The sequence below is a fragment of the Telmatherina bonti genome (assembly GCF_933228915.1).
Source record: "Telmatherina bonti genome assembly, chromosome: 9".
NCBI classification, from domain to species: Eukaryota; Metazoa; Chordata; class Actinopteri; order Atheriniformes; family Telmatherinidae; genus Telmatherina; species Telmatherina bonti.
In genome coordinates this window covers 25571386-25598943 of record NC_136627.1, presented here as the reverse complement: position 1 = coordinate 25598943, position 27558 = coordinate 25571386, and the positions used below count along the sequence as shown (strand labels likewise).

The following is a 27558-nucleotide window of genomic DNA, read 5'->3' as shown; positions in this document are numbered from 1 at the left end:
CTGTCCATTTATCTCTTCCTGCCACATCGAGTGCTCTCTTTCTTCTTCTCTTGTGTCCTTCTCTGTCAGGCTGACTTCCTCCCCCTCGCTTCTCTTTACTTCCCCCCCATGACATAAACAGAAAGGGAAGGTTTTGCACACCCAGGGAGATCTATTGCTTCTTTAAATCCTGCCACGGCCTCCTCTTTTCCTCTCACTGGACCTCTCAACTCGGCCCCCGTTTCCGAGATAAGGATGATAAGCGCTGAAAATGTGTGCATTTGTAAGTCTAAGAATGAATTATGCGAACACACTCATTCATCTGCTCTCAATTACACACAAAGGATCAGAGGAGAAAGATTACTTAAAGCCTGACTGGCATGTCTGGTGGACTCTGTAAGGTCTCAGGAAGAATTCATTTGAAGTGGCAGACTCGGGCTCTGGCCATCACCTTGAAGATCCTTGGGGGGGCTGACGCTCTGTCACAAAGCAATTTCTGATAGAATTCTCCCTCTCTTTCTCCCTCTATATGTATGGGTGTGTGAGTGTGTGTGTATGGATTTGTAGACATGTTAACAAGTACATGAGAATGATATGATACTGTCAGATCAGTTTGCTGTAAATAACTCTCTGGGTGGTTTCAGACCTCAGCCGAGTCCTTCTACCAATACTTATTAAGACTGAGCAATTAAACAAGCAAGCAAATGAACAAAAGATAAATAAAACAGAACTAGTGAAAATCTTTCTTTGTTTTAGGTTTTTAGTTTGCTCAAATTGCACACTATAACTAGTTAAGTCAAAATATTATGCAGCCATTTAATTAGATTATTTGCCGTTAATCTAACAATTTATGCACTTATTTATTTATTTTTTGTCATTTTGCATGGCTTGGAAAAAGAATGACTGCTTCTGAATTCCTAAACTAGGCAGCATAGTGCTGTTAGGAGATGATGGGAGAGACCATGCTGTAATCAGCAACTATTTATAACTATTGCCATTTGTCAAAATAACCAGAAGAAAATATTATCCCTTGTACAAAAAGAAGGACACATTGTGCATATTTGAACTGATTTCAAAGGTATATTGAATTATCTTATCTGTACTGTTGACATATACGTGTCTCCTCACCACAGGCTGTAGCTGTGTGCCAGGGATCATGGCATTGGCAAGCTGCATCTGCTGGGCCAGCATGGCCATGTTTTTCTGCTGGATGAGGTTGTTCCTTCCATTGATCTCCAACTGTGTCTTTAGATGAGGAGGAGGATGCAGGTACTTACAGTTTTCCCTGGAACAGCGGCCCTAATGGGGTGGGAGAGGAACACAAAGTAAGAGAAGACAAGTTAGGAGGAGGGATGAGGAGGATGAGGAGGATAAGGACATGGAAAGTGGTGGATTATAATAGTGTTCCCTTTAACTGCAGCCTAATGTAAGGAAGTAATGAGCCTTGACTCATGTTGTTGCCCTCCCATTTAGCAGGGGTTGACCTTACATCCCCGACATCTGGGCCTGCCAACCTATTTGCCGTAAAGAAACAAATCATTTTTGCCTTCCTTTTCCTATTCTTGTTGAAGCCACAGGCTTTCTAACTAGCCTATTTTCACAAAGTCCCATCAAGGGACAAATTAGCTCCAAAAGCCAAGATAAAGGGGATTAGCTGTCTATCTGCTTGTGCAAACAGATTGAGTTACACAAAGCAAAAGGTAGGAGAAGACAATGTTGCAGTTTCCCAGGGATGATTTTCATTATTCATTGTTTCTGATAAATCTGTTCTCAGCTTTACCTAGATAATATCTAACAAAAATGAGAAAAATGTAATTGTTTTAATTATTAGTTGTAGTTTCCAAAAGCCCAAGATGACACATGAATGCATAAATGAAGAAACCAGCTAATTCTTAATTTAGGAATCATTTCTTTAAAGCTGATAACAAATTCTTTCCTTAATTCATTGTCTAGTTGAACAAATAGTAAATCAAGAATTTGCTGAAGTGATTCTTAGATAGCAACAAAAGGCTCAGAACCTTGAAAAGATCCAGTAGATATCTCTTTGTAGTTATGAAAGATGCTAAATCAAAGATAAAAAGGAACAAGAAAAGGCAGTGCAAAACTATTTCAACCTTTCCTGCTTTGATACTTCAACCAAGATGTAATATTTTGGGAGTGTCATTTAGCAAAACTCCATGCTACCCTTTGTTCAACCACTTCTGAGGCTGCAACTTCATGGGCGTGTTACAAAAGTCCACGAATTGCCATCGATTGTCTCCAAAATGAACCAAATGAGTAATGTGTCAATATTTGACACATTTTCTGAAAAGAACAGGCAAAAGAACTGATGTGGGATCGATACATGAATGGAGACTTCAGTGGCAGCGGTAAACATACACACATCATGGCAATCTAATATTATGCTAGTGTCTACAGACAGTGTTTGGGTTTTTTGCCACTACAGGTGATTATTTTCATCCAGCAGCCCAAGGAGACAAGGAGAGGATGTAATTTACACACTTACAATGCCTACTCGTCCACACACACACACACACACTCACACATATAACTGTAATATCTTAGATATCTCCTCCTCTGTTTTTTACTCCCCCAATCTTGTCATTCTCTTCATTCTCCCTCAGTCATGTTCCCATCCAGAGCCCCTTGTTGCTATTTGCGCCCCTTGTCATGACTGCAGAGCAGTGCAGGTGCTGAGGTGTTGCTCTGATCTGTGTATGTTCATGCTTGTGTGGTGAACAGGACTGCTATACTCCCTGGCCTTTCTTCTCATCTGCCTCATCAAAATGCATCTTCTGTCCATTCCTTCCCCATGCTGCTTTATATAAATCTTGGGGACTAGCCCTGCGACAACGCTCCAGTAGCACCTCCCATGAGGAATTAAAGGCTGGCTGTCATGCTACTGCTTATCGCAGTGAGATTACCTGCTGTTCACTGCGACCCACTACAACACCTGCTTTCACAGCCTAACGCATATGCTCTCCGACTCGTTTTCATTCCTATCACCTCCCATCTTTTTTTCCTCTGCTTCGATCTCGTCTCGCTCTACGTCTCCCTCCGTACCTCTTATTTCCTTATGCGGGCTGTTCTGCCTGGTTACAGCAGCGAACATTTTGCACACTCACTTTGCATTGGAGAGCAGCAAAATGTCAGGAGTTCTTTCAACATTTTCATTGGCTGAGAGCTGAGAGGAATAGTATTCCCAGCCTGCCTCCTAGGCCTAGATGCACACATTAACTGCGCTCCAAGTCTGGCTCAGCCCTGTCTGGCTGTGACTATTGATCAGTGCTAATTGGTTGATGTCTTTTGATTTTCGGAGTACTTTCCCTCTGGCTGACTAAACTCAAGTATGTCATCTCCAACCATGTGTTTATGTGTGTGTGATCAGCTGTGACCATACACAGATCACAATGACATACTGTGTATCCGTCCTTGGGAGATTGTCTGCGTTGGTTTGTAGTGATGAAAGTTTAGCAGGTTCTTATCACTCAAAGACTGTGAAAAGCTGAACTGGGAATATTTAGCAAAAAGACCTCTTGGGAAGTAAAAGTAGTCTTATTACTTGAGGAAAATCATTTGCTATTTTACAGAGAAAAGAGATATACAGGAAAAATTTCAAAATTGATGAATTGCCGTAACATTTGGGGTAAAGTTTTTATTAACAGAATGTCATTATATTTTAATTTTGTTTTTTAAAAAATGGTCATCTGTAAATAATTTAAACCCTACATTTAACTGAAAGTAGTACAAAGACAGCATATCGAATGTTGAAAGTGAGAAAAAACTTGGCTGCATTTTCACTTTTATTTTTCAAATAAGTGCTCATCTTAAGTTTGTGACAGTTTGTTTTTTCTAAAGTCAAAACACAAGGATGCTTTGTTACTTCACTTACTGGCCGAAAGCAAAAATGTTTTTCCATTTGTCATTCAAGTTGCTCAACTGTTTACTTGTGGCTATTTACTGGATGTTTTGTTTTTTGTTTTTTTTACTGGATGTTTTTAATTTCACAATACACTAAATGCTTTCTGTGGGTGACAGGTCAGGGCTCAACAAATCCTTCAAACAACAAATGGGTCATTTTTTTAATATCCTTCGATGTGACTCATCATCACATTCTTTACGGTCCGGCCTCCACAAGCCTTGTGTTTAAGAAGCCACAAGGTTTTAAAAAAGAGGAATGATGGAAGCAACTGTGTGTTGTGTTTTTAACCATGTGATGCAAGATTTACACCAACATATGACAAAGCCTTGCCCTTTCTAAGTCATGCTCAACCAACAGCAGTAAACTGAAACATTTCTGTCATTTCCTGGTTGGGTTTAGACAACAACATAACTTTATCAGGGTCAAAAAGAGCTAATTGTTACTGCAATATGCATTTATTTTATAAAGTAACAGTTGCCTTCATGGATACCATTTAGCTGGTTGCCATGATGATATGTAAAAATGAGAATTTACTTAAACTCCTCTGACATTTCCTGGTTGGTTCAGGCTGTAAAATCATTTAGTCAGGTTTAGAATTCATAGATACTTGAGTTAACCTGTTTAGTGTTTGTGGTTATAAAGTTTAAATACACTTTATGACTGTTACTTTTATGGACAAAGTTTTTACATATCTCAAGTAGTTTTACCAATAACCATAGGATGTTACCTATGCTTCTAACATATTTAAAAGTTATAATTAAAGGTTATGTCCTCCCGCAAAAAAAAAAAAAAAAAAAAAAAAGAAAGAAAAAAATCTGAACCATTTTGGGGAGGAGAATAATCTCCCAGACTACAGAAAGGCCAGTTTAATACCAAAATTATTCAGTTGAGTCACGCTGTTGTAACACAAGCATAACTTACACATAATACAAGAGCCTTCATCTGTTGTATATCGTGCTGCAAAACCAACATAAATCAGTAATTGGAGCCTTTAATGATGTAAGAGTTGCAACATGGCACAAACATACACTCTTTTGGCTGGCACATTTATCCAGAGCAGATAATAAATGACAAGCACACTGGCGGGTTTCAGTTGGGACCCATGACAAGAAAGACTAGCATATGACCTTCTCCAGACACTCACCATTTATAAATAATTGCATTTTGTTTTTTGGAAGATTTTTAAGAGTCTAAACCTTTGGAACACCTGGATGCAGCTTCAGAAACTATGGAAACTTTCACTGAACCGTCTCTGCGTTAGAAAAGATCAAATCCACTCTGAACACACAAAGTAGATTTAGACAAACCAGAATTACACTTATTGCTTGCATTGTGTTATTGGCTGACTTCAGAATGACAGCACTTCTGCATTTACCTTCTAGTTTATCTGTAGCTATGTTTGATAACTGAACATGGAACATGGCCACCATGTTTGAGCCTGCTAATGTCCAAACTTTCCTTTCTCAACATTTGTCTAAACACCGTGAGAACAAGTTAGCAGACAGCCTCTCTGATCTTCTGCAGTGTTTCTTCTGGCTAAGCTGTGCAACAACCAAACTCACCTTCAGTTGACTCTCTTCCACCTTCTCCTGTCTGCCTGTCCTCCACTGACACGTTAATGTGCCAGCAGACTACTTGCGTGTCTTTCATGCAGTCTCTCAGTTGCTTTATAGTCTTGTCCTTGTCTAATCCACTTGCCTGCTCTCAGCTTGTTATTCCTTTTTCATATCCAGCTCTTAGCATATTCAACAAATTATTCTTCTTTTTAAAGCTACTTGCAAATATTTGAATCTCTTAGTGTAAAGTGTTACCCTAAGCCATATTTCAGTCTTAAGACACATGTACTATTGGAAACACAGATGCATGAATTTACTAAAATTATTTCCTGGGATGATAAAATGGTTAAAAATAGAAGAGAGTTGCTGACACCTTAAAAAATAACTGGGAATTGTGATTTTAAGATAATTTCCCAGGTGCCTGAAAACTGTACATATGCAAGTGCTGATGCTTACAGACAAACATTTAGCCTAGCTTTGAGTTCAATTGCCGTTGTGATGTCATTGTTGTATTTGCAAGCCTGTTGTGTAGCTGGTCTAGACTGTTGTAATAACAATGTTTAATCAGCTTTACGTTATACTTTTCATGTCAAAGTAAACCGGATTTTTATATCCTTTAATCTCCACATCTCAACTATTGATAGTGGTCTGAATTGAAAGCGGTGCCATAACAACCTGCTGGCTGCAATGCCTCAGCTTTGCCTGCATTTTAAAGTCTTTCAGTGGTAATCATCTAATAAGGATTTTTTTTTTCCATTTCTTTTCTTTTTTTAAAAATTGAAACATCTGTTTTAGATTGCCTGCAAGAATACCTGGGTCTCTTGGGTCTGATGCCATTATCAGTGTGTCTGAGGAGTCTCTGCACAGAAATTCATCCATAAGGCAATTTGTTGTGACATCTATGATGCTAAACTGCTTGGCATTTATGATACATGTCATCTAAGTTAACCGGATTCCCACAATTTTCCAAAGCTTAGACAATTTGGCCCCAATGGTACAACCTCACTACAGTTATCCTCAACTACTTATTTTCACAACAGGCAAAAACAAACTAAAAAAAAAAAAAAAAAAAACTACTTGACCCCTCATATTGTAATATCAGACATCTAACATTAAGAGATGCTGAAAAGATGCTTTTAAGAAAAGATAATTATGAGGTTTCAGATTTACACTGACTCCAAAACACACTTAATGATACTTATGAAGAAACAGATGACTGATGTTTAGCTTTTTTTATCTCATCATACACAGGCATACACGAGTGATAACATAAAATCCTATTTTGTTTTTATTTTGATTCCAAAGTATAGCTATCATTTTCTACATTAAAATCTTTTTTTCTCATCTTTTTTCCCTTTGATAATTTTTTTGTTCTTATTCAAGAGCTCCAGATAAATTAGATAAAACGTTGCCTTGACTTTATTATTTTTATTAAATATTAATATGCTCCATGATATTCAGAAGCATGACTAAAGATCTAATGGTATGGCTCATATGCTATCACACAGTTCCAGTTATGTTTATTTTGCCCTAAATTCCCATCTTTTCTCCTATATCTGTATTTGTTTAATACAAGTTGTAAGTGGGTTCAGTTAAAGCACTACAGAATATGTTCCTTACTCATACAGGGACAACTGAGAAACAGGCAGACTGGTTGACATTTCTATGATGTTACTATTGCATATTTTGTGTTTTTGCCTTAGTAAAAACAATCATAATGTCACACTGTCAGGTTAACATGGTGCTTTTAGATTTGTTTAGCTGTGGAACCTGAATAAAATCCATAGTTGAATTTCTCTGACTGACTTTCATCCAAAGAAAAAAAAATCAGTCTGTGACAGTATCCAGCAGTGTTTTTAATACAGTAGATACTGTAAGGGTTGAATGGTGCCTTTTGTATGTTCACCCTTTTAATCAACCCAAGACATTTTATCCACCTGCCTAAAATGAGTCATTCTGACATAACCACATAAAATCCAGAGTGTTTTTAATCAGTTCAGCATTCTCCCGCTCTGTCTGAGCTAGCTGCAGCAGCGCCATGAACACAGTGAGCAGTGGGACAGCAGTGGAGCTCAAGTCTGGGCTGCCAGGATCCCAAACCGCTCTGCATTATTAATTCTCTTTCAAACGCACTGCTTCTCCTGCTTTCTCTCAAAGACAACCATCAACCAAGAAAATTTTGTGTTTGTACATGAGTGGAGGCACACACATACAAATACACACACACAAAAATGGGCACGCAATTTCCTAACCAAAAGTTCCTGTTGGCAAGCATACGTCAGACAAATTATGACATCAGACACGGCACAAAGACCAGCCTGTCTACAGACTGAGAGCAACACACACACATTTAAATAACACACACACTTTCTCTCTCTCTCTCTCACACACACACACACCCTTTAATAGCTTATTTGTTATTGAGCAAAACACTCAAACAGTTGTCCCCTTAGCCAATCATGGTGCATGGTAAGAAGGAAACCTCGTGTTTCTCTTCATCTTCTCTTACACCATCTCCTTGTGTGCTAATACCAGATGTCTACGTGAAGTCTCACGGTCTCTTTCCAATCATTTATCAAATCTGGAACACTCCTGGTGCAAGAGTATAATAGCCTGGATCAGTTAATGACCTTAAAAATCTCATTTAAGTGGGCAGAGAGATAAGCCTTTGAGACAACGACAAAGATAGATCTGTGGACAGAACTCATACTCAATGAGAGAAAGAGGTAACAAGATGGCGTGGGTGGAAACTATGATTGGGGTAAAACAGCTGATAAGTTCACTAACAAATGCTGCTCCAGAAAGTAACACTCTAACACGTCACGAATGGCATACAATCCGAGAAAAGCTTTTATCCGCAGAGCTCAATTAGCCAAAACACCAATTACAGCCCCCGATGGCACCACTTAGCCTGTAGTGTTAGCATGTTTTGGGTGGATCGTTAGCACAGGAAGCTAATGATGGAGCAAAATCATTAGCCATAATGGTTAATGACATTGTTCTGCTACTGTTGAGCTGAACTTCCTGCTTTGTGATCCACATTGCTAAAAAGTCACTTCAGTTTCATCACTGGAAATCAGATTCTAATGCGTTGAAAATAGTGCATCTTTATTACGAGCCCATTTTTGTAGATTTGCAAGTTTTTCCACATTGTTACCACCTTGTTACAGTATATTTAGGCATACTTTGAGATCTAATTGCTAATTTTATATTAACATGATGAGCTCATCTAAGAAACAGAAATTCAGACAACGAAGCCTCATATCCAAATAAGCTCGTATTTTAGATTGTGAAAAACTTAATGAACTGATTTTCAAATCACTTAGGAAAACTAAGTTTAAAATAAAAAAATTAAATTAAAAAAAAAAACATGTACAGATACAATATACTGTTGTCTTTCTGCACTAACAAATATTTCCCCATTCTTTTTTCATTTGCATCGTAGATTATTTCCTATATCATACCATGTTTCACTGTGTATGTTTTTCTTAATACATCTTTATTTTAATGCTAGGGTGAACCAGTAAGCTCGGTGTAAACCCAACCCTTCAGCCAGTAAAAGCTGGGATGGGCTCCAGCCTGCTGATGGCCCTGAATGGGCGGCTGGAATGGAAAATAGAAGGATGGATGTTTTCAGTGGGTGACAAGTCTGAACCACAGACAGGCCCACTTAGTACTCAGAGTTCTCTACTGTGGAGCCATGCTATTGTAATGCAGCTGAACATGGTTTAGTATTGGTAATGCCTTGGCTGAAAAGTGACTGTCTCGATTGCAGCATATGTCCCTCCAAAAGCCATTCATATTGTATCCCGTGCACTGATGCAGCTCATGACATGTTTCATAGTTTTTTTTTAATTGTTCAGCAACAACAAGCTGGACAGAACTGTATCATTTTAACTCGTGAAACTAAAGGATAGGTTTCCCCTGGATCTATTTGTTTTTTCTCTACTTTACTTGACACTTTTGGAACATGTATTTACTGACAGGCATTTAGTCGGTGAAATTATTTTTTCAACAGATTTGTGTAGTGTTTATTTTCCTTAAAACATAAAGTTTACTTTCAGAAACAAGCAGGAAAGTAATCACTGAATTATGACTGAGTAGGTATCCAGTAGAAACTTGTTACAGAAAGGGTTGGCCTTGGTGGCTTATGGACACAGGATGACTACAGGGTTAGACACTGGATTTGGGCCTACATTTAATATTATCATCAGATACTCTTGGATCTAAAAAAGGGGGCATTTGTCACTACTCCAAAAGTGAACCTTGTCATGGTCTGAATGGTCAGAATTAGCATTTCAGAAATAAAGGCTGCTGTAAGCAGGGGGATTATATATCGTGCCAAGCTCACCCAATCACCATCACTGTTTCATCTTTGCTCGCTCGACTCCTTTCACTGACCTGGATGCAGTCACAAAGCCAGAGCTTTTTTTTTTTCTTTTTTTTTTTTTCTTTGCTTAAATAATCTGCTCTAAAACAAAAGGTGGAAAAGTTCAAACGAAAAAGCCTCTGCAGTGTCTTTCTCTTTCTGGAGGCTTCAACACAGGTGGCAAGTGTTGTGGGTCCAGCAGGAACGTCAACTTCCGAGTTGTGCAAAGCAAAGTCTCTAATTAGCTTTGTTCTCATTAGGTCCACAACACCATCTCCCTTCAGACAGACAAATACACATTCACTTACACATGTGTAGACAGAGAGGCAGAGAGATGGAAGAAAGTCTACCCCACAGCCCCAGAGATCTGGCCCTTCTATTTCTCTTTCAATTAACCCTCTCTCTCCATCCTCTACCTGTTCATCAGTTTTTTCTCTGCTTTCTTCTCTTCTTCACCTTCAGCTTCAGCTTCATTCTTCACAACCTCAGAAGTTTATTCTAATGTAGTTTTATCTCCCATTCACTCGGCCAAGGAGGCAGCCGGTGAGTAGACCCATTAAAACAGCCTCAATGGAAGACGGGGGAACAGACACTGAATTCAACTGCTTTTAGGCCTAATTATTTTCTGCCCGTCATTGTAACATTAATGCTGCAGATATATGGCCCTTACTGGGCTTCTGGGAATAGACCTCTTTCTTTTTTTAAACATCTAATCCCCCCCCCCCCCCCCCCCCCCCTCTCCCTTTATTTTATGTCTCACACATCACCTATTTTCACAATGATCTTCATATGCTTCACAGACATTGTCATTAAGTGTTAATCAAGCGCCGGGGAAAGTGCTTTTGTCGGATGGTTTTTGTCTTTCTTTGAAGACTGGAGAAAGTGTGGTAAGAGAAAGGGATGAAGTTGTCCTTGTAGATGAACAAAAGCTGATAAAGACTGACAGCTGCCTTTGATTTGTGCTGCGATCTTTAGAAGCTGCACAAAGACAAAACAAAAGATGCTTCTTCAATAGCCGGGAAGGGAAAACTGCATTTGCGAAGACAAAAAACAGACAGCTGCTTTAAAAAGCAAAAAATGAAAAGTAATAATTTGACCCTGATATAATGACTTCTGGAAAGTCTTGGTATCAAATGTTTTTTTTTTTTTTTTTGCTTTACCCTGCTGATGAAATGAGTCAGGATCAGATGCAGTGGAGTCAGAGGCCTGGAATGTTCTTTTGAACTCACTTTCTGGTGAATCATGGGGGACGTGGCAGATAATCACAAGAGCGCACCCTGAAGCTTTTTAAGAAACAAAGAGGAAACAAAACAGAGAAAGTTTTTAGGTACTAGAGGAGACATCTCCCTTTACATGCATGTGTGGTGCAGCTTCAAACACGCACACACACACACACACGATCCTATTCCCCCGACAAAGGCTGTCACTGTCCTGGCATCAGCAGCCAGTGTCATTGCCTTGAGGTTGAAGCAGATAAGGAGGGATTAGCATTCATTACTCTATAAAGTAATTGTATAACCACCGCAAGCTCACATCAAACAATGACGATTCTTAAAGCACACACACATATGCGCACACACACACACACACACACAGACACTGTTGCAAAAAGGGATTGGACAGTATTTTTCTCTACAATGTTTAAAAGTTCATATTCAGACAGCATGACCCTTACAAGGGGGAAAAGTTAAATATAACAAAATCTGTTCCACCTGACAAATATTCAATTTTATCTGCCATTAGAAAACTTTTGGAGGAAATGTATTTATTTATTTATTTACTTATTTGTTTTTTCATGAGTGTGTTTAAATGACTTTTGTTAACACATCCCTTAAGCAGTTTTTATTTTTAACATAAACATATCAAAATGAAAACAATTAAAAACAAACTATGGCTGCTATACCTGACTTCCCCATGTCTACACACATCTCACTGCAGGTCCTCTTTGGTCATTACTCAAACAGAAACGTAAAGCATTTTCTTTTGTACACTGATCTGGAAAGGTTACTTAATCAAAAGAGGGGATTCCTCCTGTCTACAAGGAGTCTTGTCATAGCCTCTGTGGTGCATATTGTAATTTAAATAATTCATATAGTTCATATTTAACAGCAAACATGTTTAAGCAGATATTAAACCTTCCCCTTTGATTTGAGAATAAATTTAGTCCTATGTTAGTTCGAATCAACACTCAGCTGGTTAGGTTTAATCCAGAATAAGCCAAAACTGGGATTTATTTACGCTGAGTCTCTGAAAATGAATGTGAGTTAAAAATCTGAAATTAGACCTCCGGGTGTTTTTTTTAGTGACATTTTAGTGACATCATTATTTCTCAGCCTTAATGATGATTACACACATTTTGTCTATGCTACACACTAGTATGAGACATTGGTTTGGAAAGTCTTGCAAGTTTTAGGACAACCAGTAGCTTCCACTGAAGCTACAAAACTGCAGCTAAGAGAACGAAGAGACCATCAGAAGTTCATACACACAGAGTAATTAAAACAACGCCAAAGATTCCCGAGAAATAGAGATTAACCTTTCCATCTTTACGTTTCACAAAGTAAGCAGAACTTGCAACTTTTGTTCTTGACTGGTAAGTAAAAAACTTTTACTTTTATTGTTCTGGTTGTAGCTTATGTTGCAGTTTTAACTTTATGAGGCTGGTTTCACTATATCAGCTGTTGTGTGTGTTTTAGAGCTTGACTGCTGTGTAATGTGGAGCTAAGCCTCCTTGATATATGTGAATTACCGGCGGGACACCGGTGGCTTGACAATATATTTTTTTGTTTGTTTGTTTTTGAAAGAGAGAAAGAAAGAGAGGAAGTACAGCAACACAGACAGTCACTTATGGGTTAAGGATATACTTTGTTAGCACGATATATCACGTAGAGGCCCATGACACTTTGTGTCTTAATTCCCTCCCACACACACATTGTGCAACCAAGCAGAGGCCCATAACCCCCCCTTCTTCTCCAACACAGCACCTTCCGGCTGCACACTCATCCACATCGATCCACATCGATCAAAGTCAGCTTGTACCACTTCAGCGAGGAGTGAGGGGGACAGTAGCGAAGGTTATCACCTCCTCTCAGCCTGCTAAAAACAAACTCATCTGTTGCGGGAGGTCCTGCCCCCCCATCTTGTGTCTGTGGTCACAATCAAACAGTGTTTTCTGTCACACCAGCACAAATCTAATCAAAGTGACATCAAAGACAGATATGGAGATGAACAAATTTGAAAACTAAGTTTTTGTTTTGAGAGAATGGAGACTTGAACAAGGATATGTCTACATGTAAAATTCAGACGGCATATTGAGAACAACATGTCCGATCCAGGCTGGAGATTTGTTGGGAAGCTTCAGTGACGCGGTGACAGGGATCTGTCAGCAGACACAACACAACACAGTAGCTGTAGTTCTTTTGATGGCTGAGCCTGATACAGCTATAATCCAGTTAAAGCCTTTTGAGGAATCACAATGTCCAACAGCTATCTCTGCAACATGCACTTTAACAATAAAGGGGTATTGCACACATCTTTCAGTCGGGAACATTTCAAACCGATGACTGACACAACAGGGAATGATTCTGTTCATTTCTACACTCGGCTTGGGGGTAATTACTTCCTTCCATCCATACTCCGTCTATCAACAGTTCCTTCCTCTCCCTTCTGCCAATCTTCGTCCATATTACATCATTTAATGTCCATACACTCAATACCCAGAGGGAGAGGCTGGCTGCAGGGCCAGGCAGGAGGGTTCCCCTCCTAAGCGTGTAGACTGCCGCGTATGCTCCTGTCTGCAGGCCCTGGACGTGACGTCGCCGAAGGAAGGCTGAGAAGACTGGATCCGTCGCTGCAGAGAGGAGGGCCACCTCAAGCCTCACAGTGGCCATTTTAAAGGACATTTTAGGGACATTTTAGAGGACTGGGGTTTTATTATTTTAACTTTTTAACCTTTTTATTATTTTATCTTTTTATTAAATTGGTTTTTATTGAGACTTCAATGTGGTTGACTCTGCTCCCCCTGATTTTTAAAAGAACCAAGGTGGCCGAGAGAACTCTCTTTTATCTGTTTTTATTTTCTTCATTTATTTTATTTTAACATGCCCCGGCCACCCCTGTGTTACAGTAGCATTAGCTGTTTTCAGAGAGCTGAGCCGGGAGGTAGAAAACTCATGCTGGTAGCAGCCAAAAACATCCGTTCCATAACGGTCATGAAAGATCAATATTGCATGGAGACAAAGTGCTGCTAAACAGTGTGGTTTCTGTTAATTAGCACTTCTTTAATGATCTATCTCTCCGCTTTGTTTTCATTTTTCTATTTCTCTCCCTCCCCCTGTTTGTTGACGGCTATTAAAACAAAATTTTCTTTGGCTTCAACACTTGATTCCTTCCCTGTCAGTAGCTGAGTCTGTTGTCCAGCCACTTTTCTTTCTCCAAGCAGACCTGCATTCTCCTCATATACGTGATAAATACCCCACTCCTGCGTTTGTAGCTGATGGCTCTCAAGGATGAGATTTAATGAAGCTCTCATCCAACTCTGATTATTTTCTAATTAAAGGAGTGAGTGATGGGAGCAATGACTACATTCATGAATACATGTTTATAACCACAGAGGAAAGAAACAAAACAACAAGCACTCTGATGACAGATGCAAAGACAGTAATCATACTCCTCATTTACCGGGCTCCCTCGGGAGCAGAGCTTGTTTATGAGAAATCCATGTTTGAAGCTCTTAAACAAATTACAAATCAAATGCCATCTAATATGTACTGTAAGATATGCATTTTTCTGTTGTTAACATATTTTTAATTGCATTAATTGTGGCATATCCCCCTGCTCAAAGATTTGCCTCTTTCTAATCAAGCAGTAAGTTTAGAAGTGAAAGATTCAAACAGAAGAATGATTGGTATTTTCCAGCTACTCTGCTGAAAAATCATTCCTTTTCTTGGCTAAAGTCAGACATGTGATTCCCACAAACTTCATGGTCTTTGCTTTGACTTCTTAATAGTAATTTTGTTTAGATTTTAGGAAAAACTTGACAAAGCCCAGATGGGAAACTGGAAGGCAGTTGACAGAAACTGCAAGACTCAATCGGAAGCTTTGGCTTCTTTTTAGTCCAACATTTAAATTTAATTTGCTTTTTTTTATTTCACTTGCTGTTTGCTTAGGTTGAGGCAACCAAGCTGTTCAGGTTCGGGAAAAGTTTTGATTACAAAGCAAACTCTTAAGAAAAGGGGCCAATGGAGACATAAACTTACTCAGAACTGTGAGAGGTCACTTAGATTTGGTTCATAAATAGTACTGCAACAGCTTATATACTTTGGATCACCAACTTCAGATCTGGTGGACTGGTGTCCTGCAGGGATTTGATTTTTTTCTGCTCCAACAAACCTGATATTAATGAATGGATCTATAAAGACTTGTGCAGAACTTGACAACAAGCTGTTGGAGATTCATTTAATTTTGATCAGATGTGTTGCAACAAGGAAACATTCAATACCTGCAAGACACCAGCCCTCAAGAACTGGTGTTGGCAATCCCTAGATTACACCAAGAATATTTTGTAAAAGAAGTAAATAGCTTCCCGCTGCCAGCAACTGTTGCTGGTGACTGATTTGGGAAACTTGTAGCATGCAGAGCTTTTGTGTGACCTGTAGTGGCATTTTTCCATTCTAAATTAGGATATTTTTGTCTGCAGTAGATTCGTGCACATTTGGTACCATTTTTTTTTTTTTTTAAAAGATGAAAATGTTCCTTGTGCCAATATAAATTTCATGGTGACCTATCCAGTTGGATTTCACTCAAGTCGCTCAAAACCACAACTGTCGACTATACTTTACCGTGGCAGACTGCCCACCGAGGAACCACATAAGTTCATATGCCATCAAAAATAATAACACATCTGTCTTTTTCCAATTCCGTTCCATTATGTTACAAACTGAGTTTTCATGCAGTGGCCTCCATTCCTACACATGCATGCAGCAGCAATGAGACACATACCCAGCCTCACTTCCCTGCCAGTTGTAGCCTGCAATACCATTAACAAACCACAGCAAAGCTACTCTAAAGTGATTACCTGCCTGAGGTGAAAGCCTGTGACTATAGAACTCCTTTCGCTTTACCAAGATCAGTGTTACTGTCATGGTCCCTGGTTCCTGCACTAAAGAGTAAAAGCGCTCTCTGTTGGTGTTGATTTGTCTATTTATTTGCTAGAGATTACAAGTGAATGATTAATTATCAGAGAACAGAATGCATAGAGATCAGTTAAAGAGCATGTGGTCAGTGAAAGATAAACGGGAAGAGGAGATGTGGGACAGACAAGACAGAATTACTGCGCTGCCAAAGGATGACAGCGGGAATGCAAGTTGGCAGATGACTCCTGTCCAAGGCTGAATGATGATCGGTAACTGCCACCCTCTCTATTTCCTTCCTCCTATTTGCACTTACACCTTACTTGTCTGTGGTCTGATTTAAATATTTGCTTTGCTGCATTTAAGCTTCGGAAGCAAAGGTTTGTAAGGTAAAAGTGGGAGGAGAAGTGATTGGTGTAAAAAGAGGTGAGCAGGAAGATTTTTTTTTTGTGAGATGAGGTGGGAGGGGGGTGTAGATACTTAAACAGGAACAGATCTGCATTGCTGATTAGATATTCTGTTCACAACAGCAATAGCAGCAGGAGCAGCTATAGTGGTAGGACATCAGGACTCAGCACGAGGAGATGCTAATATTACCTTCAGACTGTCTACATGTTCCTACAACTTTGTAGGAAAATACAAACAGGTACACATACAGAGACATCATTACACTGAGAAAGAGAGAAACATAAAGAGAGGAAGACACACACAGACAGAACAAAATTAGAATTAAAAGGTAAAGAGTGAGCGGTGCCAAAAAGTAAGAGGATGATTGGCTATGGTGGGAGGCTACACCTCAATGCCCTAGTATGTTATTTGGGTCTGGGGTTGTTGTGTCACGTCTCCATGCTGATACAGCATGTCTAAAGATGGATTTGTGTGTTTGTGTTTTTGTGTGTGTGTGTGTGTGCTGACACAGCGTATCCACAGATGGATGTAGAGATGGTGGCCTCTCTGTGGACAGAGACATTTAGAGGAGACGTTTCAGACAAAGTTAATAGCCGTTGGCTGTGTGTTTACTGCTTCTTCCATCGCACCAGGCTAAAAAAAGCGTCTTTTCATAATGTCCTGTGTGGGTTGAGATGGGTGAGCAATCAGATACGGTATATCCTGTTCAGTTAGACCAAAAAATATGTTCTATAAATGGATCTGCAGAGTGAGATCCCAACAGTTATACTCCAACATCTTCACAATAAAGTTTTAAAGCACTGCTAGACACACCAGGCCAGTCCTGTATGAAATAGTAATATGTGAAAATATTTCCACATAATCATTACTAGTTAAAAGTTATGATATATATTAACCTAAAGTCATGCATCGTGGGATACGTAGTTTGTAAAGTTTTTGACATAATTAATGAATAGAGTGGAAATATTCTGTTGCTCTTAGCGATCCAACAGGCTGAAGTCATAACAATGTATAACAGAGGATATGTACCACGTAAATCTTTTTTGATAATAAAAAACAACAAAAAAATAAAATAAATCCATTGTTTTATGTGGCCATAACAACAGTTCTAGCTACATTTCATTCCTTCATACATTTTTAGCACCTGATTTAGCATGCATAGGGTTGTTGGAGGGAACAGGAACTTATAGCCCAGCTTTAATATGGTAAGAGGCGAGAGTGCCAACACCCCCACCAATATGCCGCTGTAAGAACACCCTCCCACATAAATAAGTAAATAAATAAACAAAAAGACTCAAACAGCTTTAACCTGGGGTCTGTCTCAATGTCCACACTACTCCCTGTATATTGCCCTGGATGGTGGCCACACCATATTCTAGGGGTGTCCAGAGAAAATAAAGTTGTGCGCTCAAAAGTAGTAAGCATCGATGGTCAATATAGGCCACATGCTCACATGATCTGCCACAAGGAGAAAAGCTTCATGTCCAAATCACCAGCAGAATGAGTGCACTATATATAGCATGTATAACCCTATGTAGTAAATGAGGGGTTAGGGATGAGTGAGGACATTTGGACACAGTCCTGTTATTTTTTAAGCTGGGAGAGTGAATGATGATACTTTGTGGGTGTTTGACATAGAGGGCAATTAGCATTATGAGCTCATGCAGTATGGTACCAACTGTATATAATCTCATGCAGAGTCTTTGTTTAGATGGTGTGTAGTTCACAGCGTGCATCAGATGGATTGAATCAACTTAAAAGGCTCCTTGAAAATGTTGAATCCACATAGTAAAAACACTGACCACATCAGGAAAAACCATTTGTCCAGATACAGTTTAAGGCCACGTCAGAAATCTTGCATTGGCTCATGCTGACCACATGGGACTTTGTGGATGACCAAAAGGCTTCATTCATACTTGTTTTGAGTGAGTTGATCCCTGAAGTCATGTTGTAAGAATACATGTAAAATGTAATAGCGTAAATATTGTCATATGTGTGACTTTTAAGGTCTATTTTCATGATAAAGAAAATAAATGTGCACAAAGACAAACCTTGCTTCCTCCAAATAGAAATGGGTAAAACTGGAAGTGTAGCCACTAATGGCTGTTTCTCTTTTGCTGTCTTCTGCACAGCTTGCAAGTGTGTACAGTCTGGATTCAGGACTATAAGCAAACATCCTAAACATCCTAAACAATGAAAAAAGTCCCAAAGGAGTTTACATTTACCCTCACAGACTTTTAACACAATTAGGTTAATGACGTTTTGATCATTGTACAACACAGATGATTAGCTGCTTGAAAATACCTGCTAGAACATAGTCCTGTAAGCTGTATCCATCCATGCATATCAGTTTTGGTTTTTTATTTCTGATTGTTGACCACAATGGGAAAACAAAGACTGACACTAGTTCCTACAAAAAGTGATGAAAAACCATAAAAGATAAAAATCACCACAAGTGAAAAGGGAATGAAATTGTTTGGAGCTCCTGGAAGACAGAAAAAAAGAGGACAGGGGAGCAGGGGGGTGGAGGACAGGCTGAGTAAAAACAGATTAGCAGAGGTAATGAGAGGAGAGGATGAGAGCAGGAGCATGGCAGCAGAATACAGATACAGAGCAGATTAACTCTGTTTGAGTACGTTTCCTTTTCAAAGAGTTTTTATCCAATATACTCCATCCCTGTGTGTGCTGCGTACTCGCACACTGTTTTCTGCTGGGGCTGTCATCTCAATATATATTGCATTACCAATTCTTCTATTATCTGTTCTCTTTGCTTTCTTCTCTCTCTCTCTCTCTCTCTCTCCCTCTCTCTCTCTCTCACTCTGTGGTGTACTCGCCCTTTACTTTTTTCATTTCTTCTTATTTGATTTATTTATTTTTTTTTTTTTTTACTTTTTCAAGGTCTTGGAAGTGTATCCAATATATAGGTCACCATACATTCACAGCAAAGCAAAGAGAGAGAGAAAAAAAAATCAATCACATGAGTTGAGTGCATGTCAGTAAAAAATAAAATAAAATAAAATAAAAAAAATTAGAGCACATAATTTCATACAACGACCAAAAAGCAAAGTAGGTATAAAATACTAAAATTAATCTATTACTACTATACTATACCAGCTTGGCATCTGGAGAGATAAAGATATAGTGTTTCTTCAATCCAAAAGTTGTGCACCATAGAACCATGAAAACTGGGTAAGTTTACATGATACAAGCAAGAGTTACATTTACACACAGTATTAACATTTACAAATATCGTTTAATTTTACAATTAGAAATTGTATTCTCTACTCCAGATGCTGCCTGTGATTTGTCGATCCAGGTGTCGAAAGTCGAAGTATTGTAACTTTTTGATCAGGTGCTGGTCAAATCTAACTGCACTTATTTTTTTACATGTGTTGATAACAATTTAGAGAAGTTCTTTTCTTGTATTAATTCTGTTTTCTCTGACATTTTAGTTCTGCAGGAAGTCCACAAAAACAAAGTGAAACGTTATCAGAGAGAGGAAGTAGAGCTAGAGATCGACCAATCAGAGGACAAGACACATCAGTCAATTCATTCATTTGCAAGTTATTTAATCTTGAAATCTGCATAATTGGAGGCGTGTCCTATTGAGTGACAGGTATCCTGTATCCAGCTGCAAGAAGGCAGAGGTCGTACAACCGTGTTCTTTTGCCGGCTAACAGCACCCCGTAGCTTTAGCTCGCTGACTTGTTTGCTGGTTTACTGTCATTCAAACTGGGTTAACTGGGGGGACTCTTAGCAACAGGCAGCTTGGAGTTTGATGAGTTTCAATCATCCACCACCACGCTCACAGTCCCCCTCTCAGCTATTTGCCTATTTTGGTATTTTCAGGGACTGATGACACAAGTGACACTGTCAAGATGGCGATGGTGGGAACCGCCTACCAAGCTTTAATTCACCTCTTCAGGAACCTTTTATTCACAGCCAATGACTTAATCACAATGTTTTATCTATTTTTGTCATCTGAGTTAAGAAAACTATAAATATATGACCAGGCATTGCTCCATAGAGTATTTGGTATTGTAATAATATGTACTCAAACTAACTAAAGTGTTTTTACAAAACAATAAAAAAAAAAAAAAAAAGTCATTTATTATTAGTCTTTGTCATCTGTTTACTAGATGGAAACTTTAGAGAATGATCAAAGCACCTCATCTAGTTATTGGTTTTACCTAAAAGGTGGTTCAATACCTCAAATGCTTCAACTGTGTGTGCTTTTTTCCGCTTCAGAAAGTTTAATTTGAAATTATTTCTGTCAGTTTCATCTTTCTTTGAGAAAACCAAAATCTCTAACATAAGTAATAATATTTGCTTCGCTTCCCCACCCCACATACTAGTGGAGTCAACTTTCACATGTTCTTCAAGAAAAAGAGCAGGAACAACAAAGGTTGAAAGCAGCTGCTGTTAAACAACATTAATAACTCTGCAAGCACCTATAATGGTGATCAACACTTCAACAATTAAATGCCTAAGAACCAACTGTGAATTATATAACATTTTAAACAAGAGGATCGGAAGAGGCCTTTCACAGAAAAAAAAAAAAAAAAAAACCCTTAGAAGGGGTTTTATAATTTATGTGACGAAAATAAATATAGGATCAATTTAATATGCATTTGAAGTGCTATTATCTTATTTGCTTTGTAAATTATTTCTAATATCTGCCATTGTGAAGTCCAACATAAAAATATCATAGAGATTAAATAATCAAATACCAAATGAAAGAAAATTGGGCATTGAGAAAACTGACAAATAATTAAGAAATAAATACATAACAGAAAACAATCATTTCTATTTAAAAACACACTTTGGGTACAGGATTATGTGAATATTACAATCCTCTAACACGAATATTACAAATTAAATTACAGCATAGTAAAATACAAGATGGGTTATCTCACACCTGTAGGCATCAACAAAACACAAAAAATAGGTGGAAGTTCAAATTAGACTTGCTACCATATTTCAAATGAGCATTTCACAGGAAATCCTTTTGTAGTGGGCACTTTTTATCCGTTTGCATTTTAAAATGTGCAAATTGAATCATGTTTTTGGCTGAACGTGGCCTTGTGAACTGAAAAACATGGATGAACCCTGTTATAATGAAGAAATTACAGTTCACAGGCAGTTGTGAAATATTTTCCTTCAAAAATCTTGTAAAAACATATACTGAGGAGCATTTTCAGTCTTATAACAGAAAACCTATCTAACATAGAGCAATTTCTAATTTCAATTCATTTCCTATTTTAACTTAATTACATAAGGGTTTTTTTGTTTGTTTTTTTGTCTTTAAACGGTTTCTGATGCAATATTCTTGATTTTCAGTGGCTGAAGAGGCGAGCAAATTAATAACAAAGTATTAGGCTGATTATTTTAATTATGCCATAAAAGTTTCATTTTCTTTAGGCCTCATATACTGCCGAAAGAAAAGATGCTCACACCGTAGAAGAATCATAAGGCCTGTGAAGGTGATGTAGGCAATCCTTAATAAGAAGGAATTACAAAGGAAGTCAACCTCCTGCTTGATCATTTTAGCACATCAGCAGCAGCTAGTGAATCACCTGTTTCCAATCACAGCCCGGTGGTGAGTTTATTGTATTTCATCTGCCTAAATACCCCCAGATTTGCTATTTATTCATTTGCAATGAACCCAGCTTTGTCTCCTGCTGTTAATAGCAACAAGCTGCTGAATCCCTTCAGCAGAAGCCAATGGCTACACACTATTCTCTCTGACTGTTGATTGTTTATCTATGCTTTCTTCATCAGACTATTCGGCAGATGAGTTTCTTTTTTTCTGGAACATTTCTGGCAAAGGTCTGTCATGTGCAACAGCATAAAATATTTGATTGAGGTTGGAGTAAGATGACTTCCCCGAGTGCTTTGGAGAAGTTGGGTTCAAACCCACTCCAGTGTTGAAGTCTTGATGAACCATCTAGTCATGCTTTCATGATACTCTTGGGACGTAACGAAAAGGTTGTGTTATTGGAAGGCTGAATGGGAATTTAAGACAAATACATGTGTGGGAACAACTAACATTTATACACAATTAGCCATGAGGAAAGAGCTGGAAATCAGTTTAACTGAATTCAAAATGTGAAATATGACATGTTTTGACTTGTTGCAGCCTGTAAGCATTATCTTTATTATGGCAATGAAAATGAACAAGACTATTCATAAACAAACTGAAAGCTGCTTTCCAGTTCACATGCTATCAATCCTCCATCCTTCCCAAACCTGCATTTAAGTTGCAGTGGTGTGACAAACTGTGCAGAATTTGGAAGCAACATTTACCAACATTTTTCTCTTTACTCCCTTTTTCTCTCTCCACATCTTCCTGCTCGTCCTTCCCTTATCCCCGTGTCCCGCTCTCCAAGTCCAGTATGTGTTACGCATTCATCTGCAGATAAAGCAGATCTATCATTCTGTCATGAAGGCAGGGAAGGGAGGTAGACTGTGGAATGCCCTGGCACACACAGCAGGGAAGGGCTTCATGCATGGCGCTATGCTTCCATGCACATTCCCTGCTAGGCCTGCTCTTGCCCTCTCCAGTTCAGTTTGCCTATCTGTTCTCATGATCCATACAACACCCACCCTTATCCATTCCTGTATTACCTATACCAAACAAACCCCCTGCAAGCCATCAGAGCTCCAACCAAACAGCCCACAACTGCAATAACACAGCACCTGGTTTCTCAAGAAATCCAGCCCCAGGTAGAGAGCAAACCGAGGGAAGCAGCGGTCTGGACTGCTTGACTGACTGCCAGCTATGGTCTCTAGTTACGCTGAATAACACTCTGCTTGCCAATCAGATAGGAGACAAATTAAAGGACGTGTGCACAACATGGAACACAGAACTGATAAGTTCAGAAATGCTGTCAAAAACCCAGGTTTACTCCTGAATCAGCTATATCTGACACATTTAGAAACTTTAAAAGATGAGAAAAGCTATAAGAAGTTTGTGCACACAAAAACTCATGTTTGTCATATTTTATTACCTGTACTTAGAATATGGAGTTTTCATATTCACAATGCAAATATTTATCTTTGACTCTCAGCTTTGACACACAGTGCAGTGACGTGTTATGGTAAGTGGCTTTGATGATACCGTCACTGATGTAAGCAACGAATGTAATGTTTTCTCAGTTTTTGGGTGCTCATAAGTGTGTTCTGATTTTATGTAAATTAAAGAATTGTTTAAAAGGTTGATAGTACCTCACTTGTCTGAGATATGAAAAGGTCATTTATCCTGTTCTGCTTCACTGACTTGCAATAGAAGATAAAAATGACTTATTTTCCCAAGATGATCAGTGTTTACTCCTCATTGGAGCTGACAACTATTTTGACCATTTTTAAAAAACTTTGTGGTCCAGAATTTTTCTGTCACATGTTTGCAGAGTATTGCATCTGATCAAATGGCAGTGGGAGGGGGGAGAGCCCTTTGGGCTGTTTGGGACTGGCACAAGCAAAGCAAACATAGCCATAATAATTCATTGCAATCACCATTTGATTATTAATCAGAGTAACAGCACAGCACTACTGGGACAGACAGACGCAGATCAACACAGACCAGATCCACTACCATTCATTAGGGTCAGAATTTATTTATTCATTTGTTTTTTTTGCTATCCTGCCAAGCTCATCAAGCATCACATTATTTGCTACTGTAGTGTGAGAGCAGAATTAAAAAATGACCAGAAAACTTGTGCAGAACAGTGACTTATTTCTGTATTCACTCAGTTTTGGTTTCACAGCAAAGCTGTAGTAAAAATCACACTTTAATAACATGACAATATACAGTGTCCACTAAAGTTGAGGCCGAACGTCTGATACGCTAACATATCTATGCAAAGAAGATGGACAAATGACTAAAACCAGCACTTATAACAGACTTGATATTTTAGAAAAGACTTCTGGAGGTGGAAAGTGAACAGTAAAACTGGATCCATCAAGGTTAGCCAAAGTTTACATCATCAAAAGTCTACAAAAAGATCTCTGAAGGACAGTACGAGCCAGACAGTTTTCAGAAAGCCTTTTTTCTTTTAGAAAGAGCAGGTGAAATCTCAGAGAGAATGCCTGCTGGAAGTTTCTGAGCACTAACCATGCAACATTTCCAAACCTTTGTTTCAGCCTATTTTCTGTTTTGTCGTGGTTGATACTGTAACAATGAAAAATCTACCTTAAGTGCCAACTTATATTTATGTAGTGTTGTGCAAATTGTATATATTTAATTATTCTATTCTATTCTACAATCAGATGCTTTTATCCAAAGTGACTTACATTACATACCACAATAGGCACATCGGGGGGCAACATAGGGTTCAGTATCTTGCCCAAGGACACTTTGACACATAGTCAGGGGGAAGCCTGGAATTGAAGTCCCAACTTCCCAATTACAAGCCGACTGCTCTTCCTCCTGAGCTACAGCCGCCCGTATTTTTAATTAATTTTAATTAATCTCATTGTGTTCCCAAAGTATGCTCTAGTCAGTGTTTTCATTGGTTTCTCACTTCTGCTGTAAAGCAAAGTAGATAACAGTTTATGATTGGATAAAGTGTCGCTATGAAGTCTACTTTTGGGATTTTGAGTGAGTTGCTGTTAGATTCTAATGAAAACTGGAGCAGAAATATATATTTGTTGCAGAATTACCTGGAAAATAATTTGCGTTCCACTCATTTTAATGACCTCGATATGAACATTCATTCATTTCATTCATTTTCTGAACCGCTTATTCCAATTCAGGGTCGCGGGGAAGCTGGAGCCTATCCCAGCTGGCTTTGGGCGACAGGCAGGGCACACCCTGGACAGCTCGCCAGTCCATCGCAGGGCCTCGATATGAACATATTAAATTCTTCTTCTCCTCAGATGAACTTTGTGTTTGCTTCTCATTGGTAGGAGCTGGCATGTCAAAATTAAGATGGCTACAGAGTTGTTGCCATGACTATGGACTCAGTTTTGATGAAAAACATCCCCAAGAAAGGGGCTTTTCATGCCAGTACTCAATAACAAGCATGGTTAAAGATGTAAATCTTGAACTTTCCAAACTGTTTACCATTATATGCACTAATGCAAGAATTTGGCTTTACTGACAAGAATATATAAAGTGAGATTCATTCAAGCTGGAATCACTTTTTTAAAGCTACTTAGTGGCATATAGACAGATTTTATAGAGACCATGCTGTTGACTCTCACATAAATAATAGCTGGCATCAAAATCAACTCACTTTCATAAAATATAAAAAATTACACTTTAACATTTACAGTTTACAGAGAGCAGCGATGAGCCAAAAAACTATGTGTTTAACTCTTTAAGGTCCTCGTCTATCATTTGGTAGAGGTAAATTTGCAGCGACTTTGCTTGAAAACACAAAAAAACCTTTTCCCCCGGCCTTTTTGAAAGTTAAAGGGTTAACAACTTAATATCATATTTTTGTTTTCCACACAACTTCCAACCCCTGTCCACTCCATTTCCCACCTCTTCCCATCTGCTGTTTGATTTAAATTCTCTGAGCGGAGCTGAATGGTGGGAGTATGTTGTCTCAACGCCAAGGCAAAAATAGACAGTAAATTACAGGGCTTTCTGAGAAAACCCCACTGTGCAGCGTGACCTTAAAATAACACACAGACATATACTCACAGAGTGACATACAAATGTGAAATACACAGTATGCTGTCCTACTTCTGTTCCCCATTCAGCCTGCTGAAGTGATGGCAGGGCAGAGTGTTTCGCGATGTGCCAACTGACAACCCTGAACTGAAGTTATGTGCCTTTGAAGGAAACTCTGAGTCTGATTCACAGATGTTAGTGTGATTATGGCCTCATCTCAACTTACCAAGACACACATACCCACTCTTAAAAGTATTTATATGGCTATTTATTAACTCCCTGGCCAAGACTTATGCTGTCACTGCTATTTCCTTCCATTGAACTGAAAAAGAGAAGCCCCTGATAAATTCTTCATCAGCATCTGAATCAATATATATGTTCTTTCTTATGCTTGCATTACTAAACCGCAGACAGCGCTTGTCAGCACTGCGAGTGAGAAAGAAAATGAACACAGCAGTGATGAATGCACCTCACAGGTGTTTGTCATACTCACCTTGAGTGAGTCAAAACAAGCTATGACTCTGCCATTTTCCACTTGACAGCTCTTGGCAGGGTGAGCGAACTTGCACTCGTTGTCCGGTCGTGAGCAAGTTCCTCTCTGGAATTCCCGACAGACCTCCAGCGTCAGCCACTTTGTGTCCCGAATCGGTGTCACATTCACCGCCATTTCAAAGCAGACAGGAGGGGTCGATTAGGAGGAATATATTTCCAGTAAATGCAAGTATGTTTATGTTGATATATTTGAAAAAAAACTGGGACAAATGTTGACAAAGAACAGGTCAAGGACATGGGAAAACGCAAGAGTTCAGTGGCTTTGTCCCCAGGGTTGGATCTGAATAAAGCCTATGAGGCCTTCGACTCCCCCTACCACCTGTAGCCCATCCTAAGTGTCTGTTTGAGGCTCAGATGAGAATCCTTCAGCACCTGTCACCCAGGGCCAATGCTGACGATGTCCAAAGAGGTTTGCTTTTTTATCTCTCTAATACAACCACTAACACATACACCAGTTATCTTGATTTGCTTGCTCCTCAGCGGGACTGCAGGATGAGACGGACGTGAAAACGCATTATTGATCAAGCCTGCCCACAGTGAAAAGGTGCATGACTAAAAGAGCAGAAACAGGAAGAGAAGAAGGAGTAGGAGAAGAATAGTCGAGAGGACGGCAATGAAACAATTTTCCTCCGCTCGCAGGAACTGATAAAAGCTGTTTGTCTTCAATATCAAGTTCTGCCTGCAGAGACGGGGAAAGTTGTCGGCTTCCACAGAGGAAGGCTGAGTGGCGTGGATGGAGAGAGGCCTGGTTGGCAGACTGAGCAGGAGGGAGGGGAGGCAAGGGAGAAGAGAGGTGTGTGGAGACAGCCTCAGAGGATGAAGCCAGCAGTCACGGCAGTCCAAGTGCTTCTGGTGTGGCTGGCAGCTCCGGCAGACACGGACAGGCACAGAGGCGTAGGCAGCTTCAGTGGAGCCAAACAGCCACAAGGGTCAGCAAATGAAGGCACTTCTCTCTGTGGAGAAGCAGGGAATTGTGTCATTGGAGCTGGGCTTCACACACACACACACACACACACACACAC

General features: G+C 39.2%; 1 protein-coding gene across 6 annotated transcripts in view; it reads right to left on the bottom strand.

Annotated features, from left to right (window-relative positions):
* The window catches only part of LOC306760845 (muscleblind-like protein 1), a 69157-nt gene that overhangs the window by 17130 nt on the left and 24469 nt on the right, over positions 1–27558 (bottom strand). For 3 of the 6 annotated variants that reach the window (XM_079246856.1, XM_079246854.1, XM_079246857.1), the window contains exons 2-3: positions 26478–27489; positions 1108–1278 (exon numbers count right to left, since the gene is read on the bottom strand). In XM_079246856.1, coding sequence (XP_079102982.1) covers positions 1108–1278; positions 26478–26651 — 345 coding nt within the window. In that variant the 5' untranslated portion in view covers positions 26652–27489. Of the gene's footprint in view, positions 1–1107; positions 1279–15902; positions 16026–26014; positions 26100–26477; positions 27490–27558 lie in introns of those variants that run through there. The other 3 variants (XM_079246855.1, XM_079246859.1, XM_079246858.1) reach the window with 3 other exon arrangements.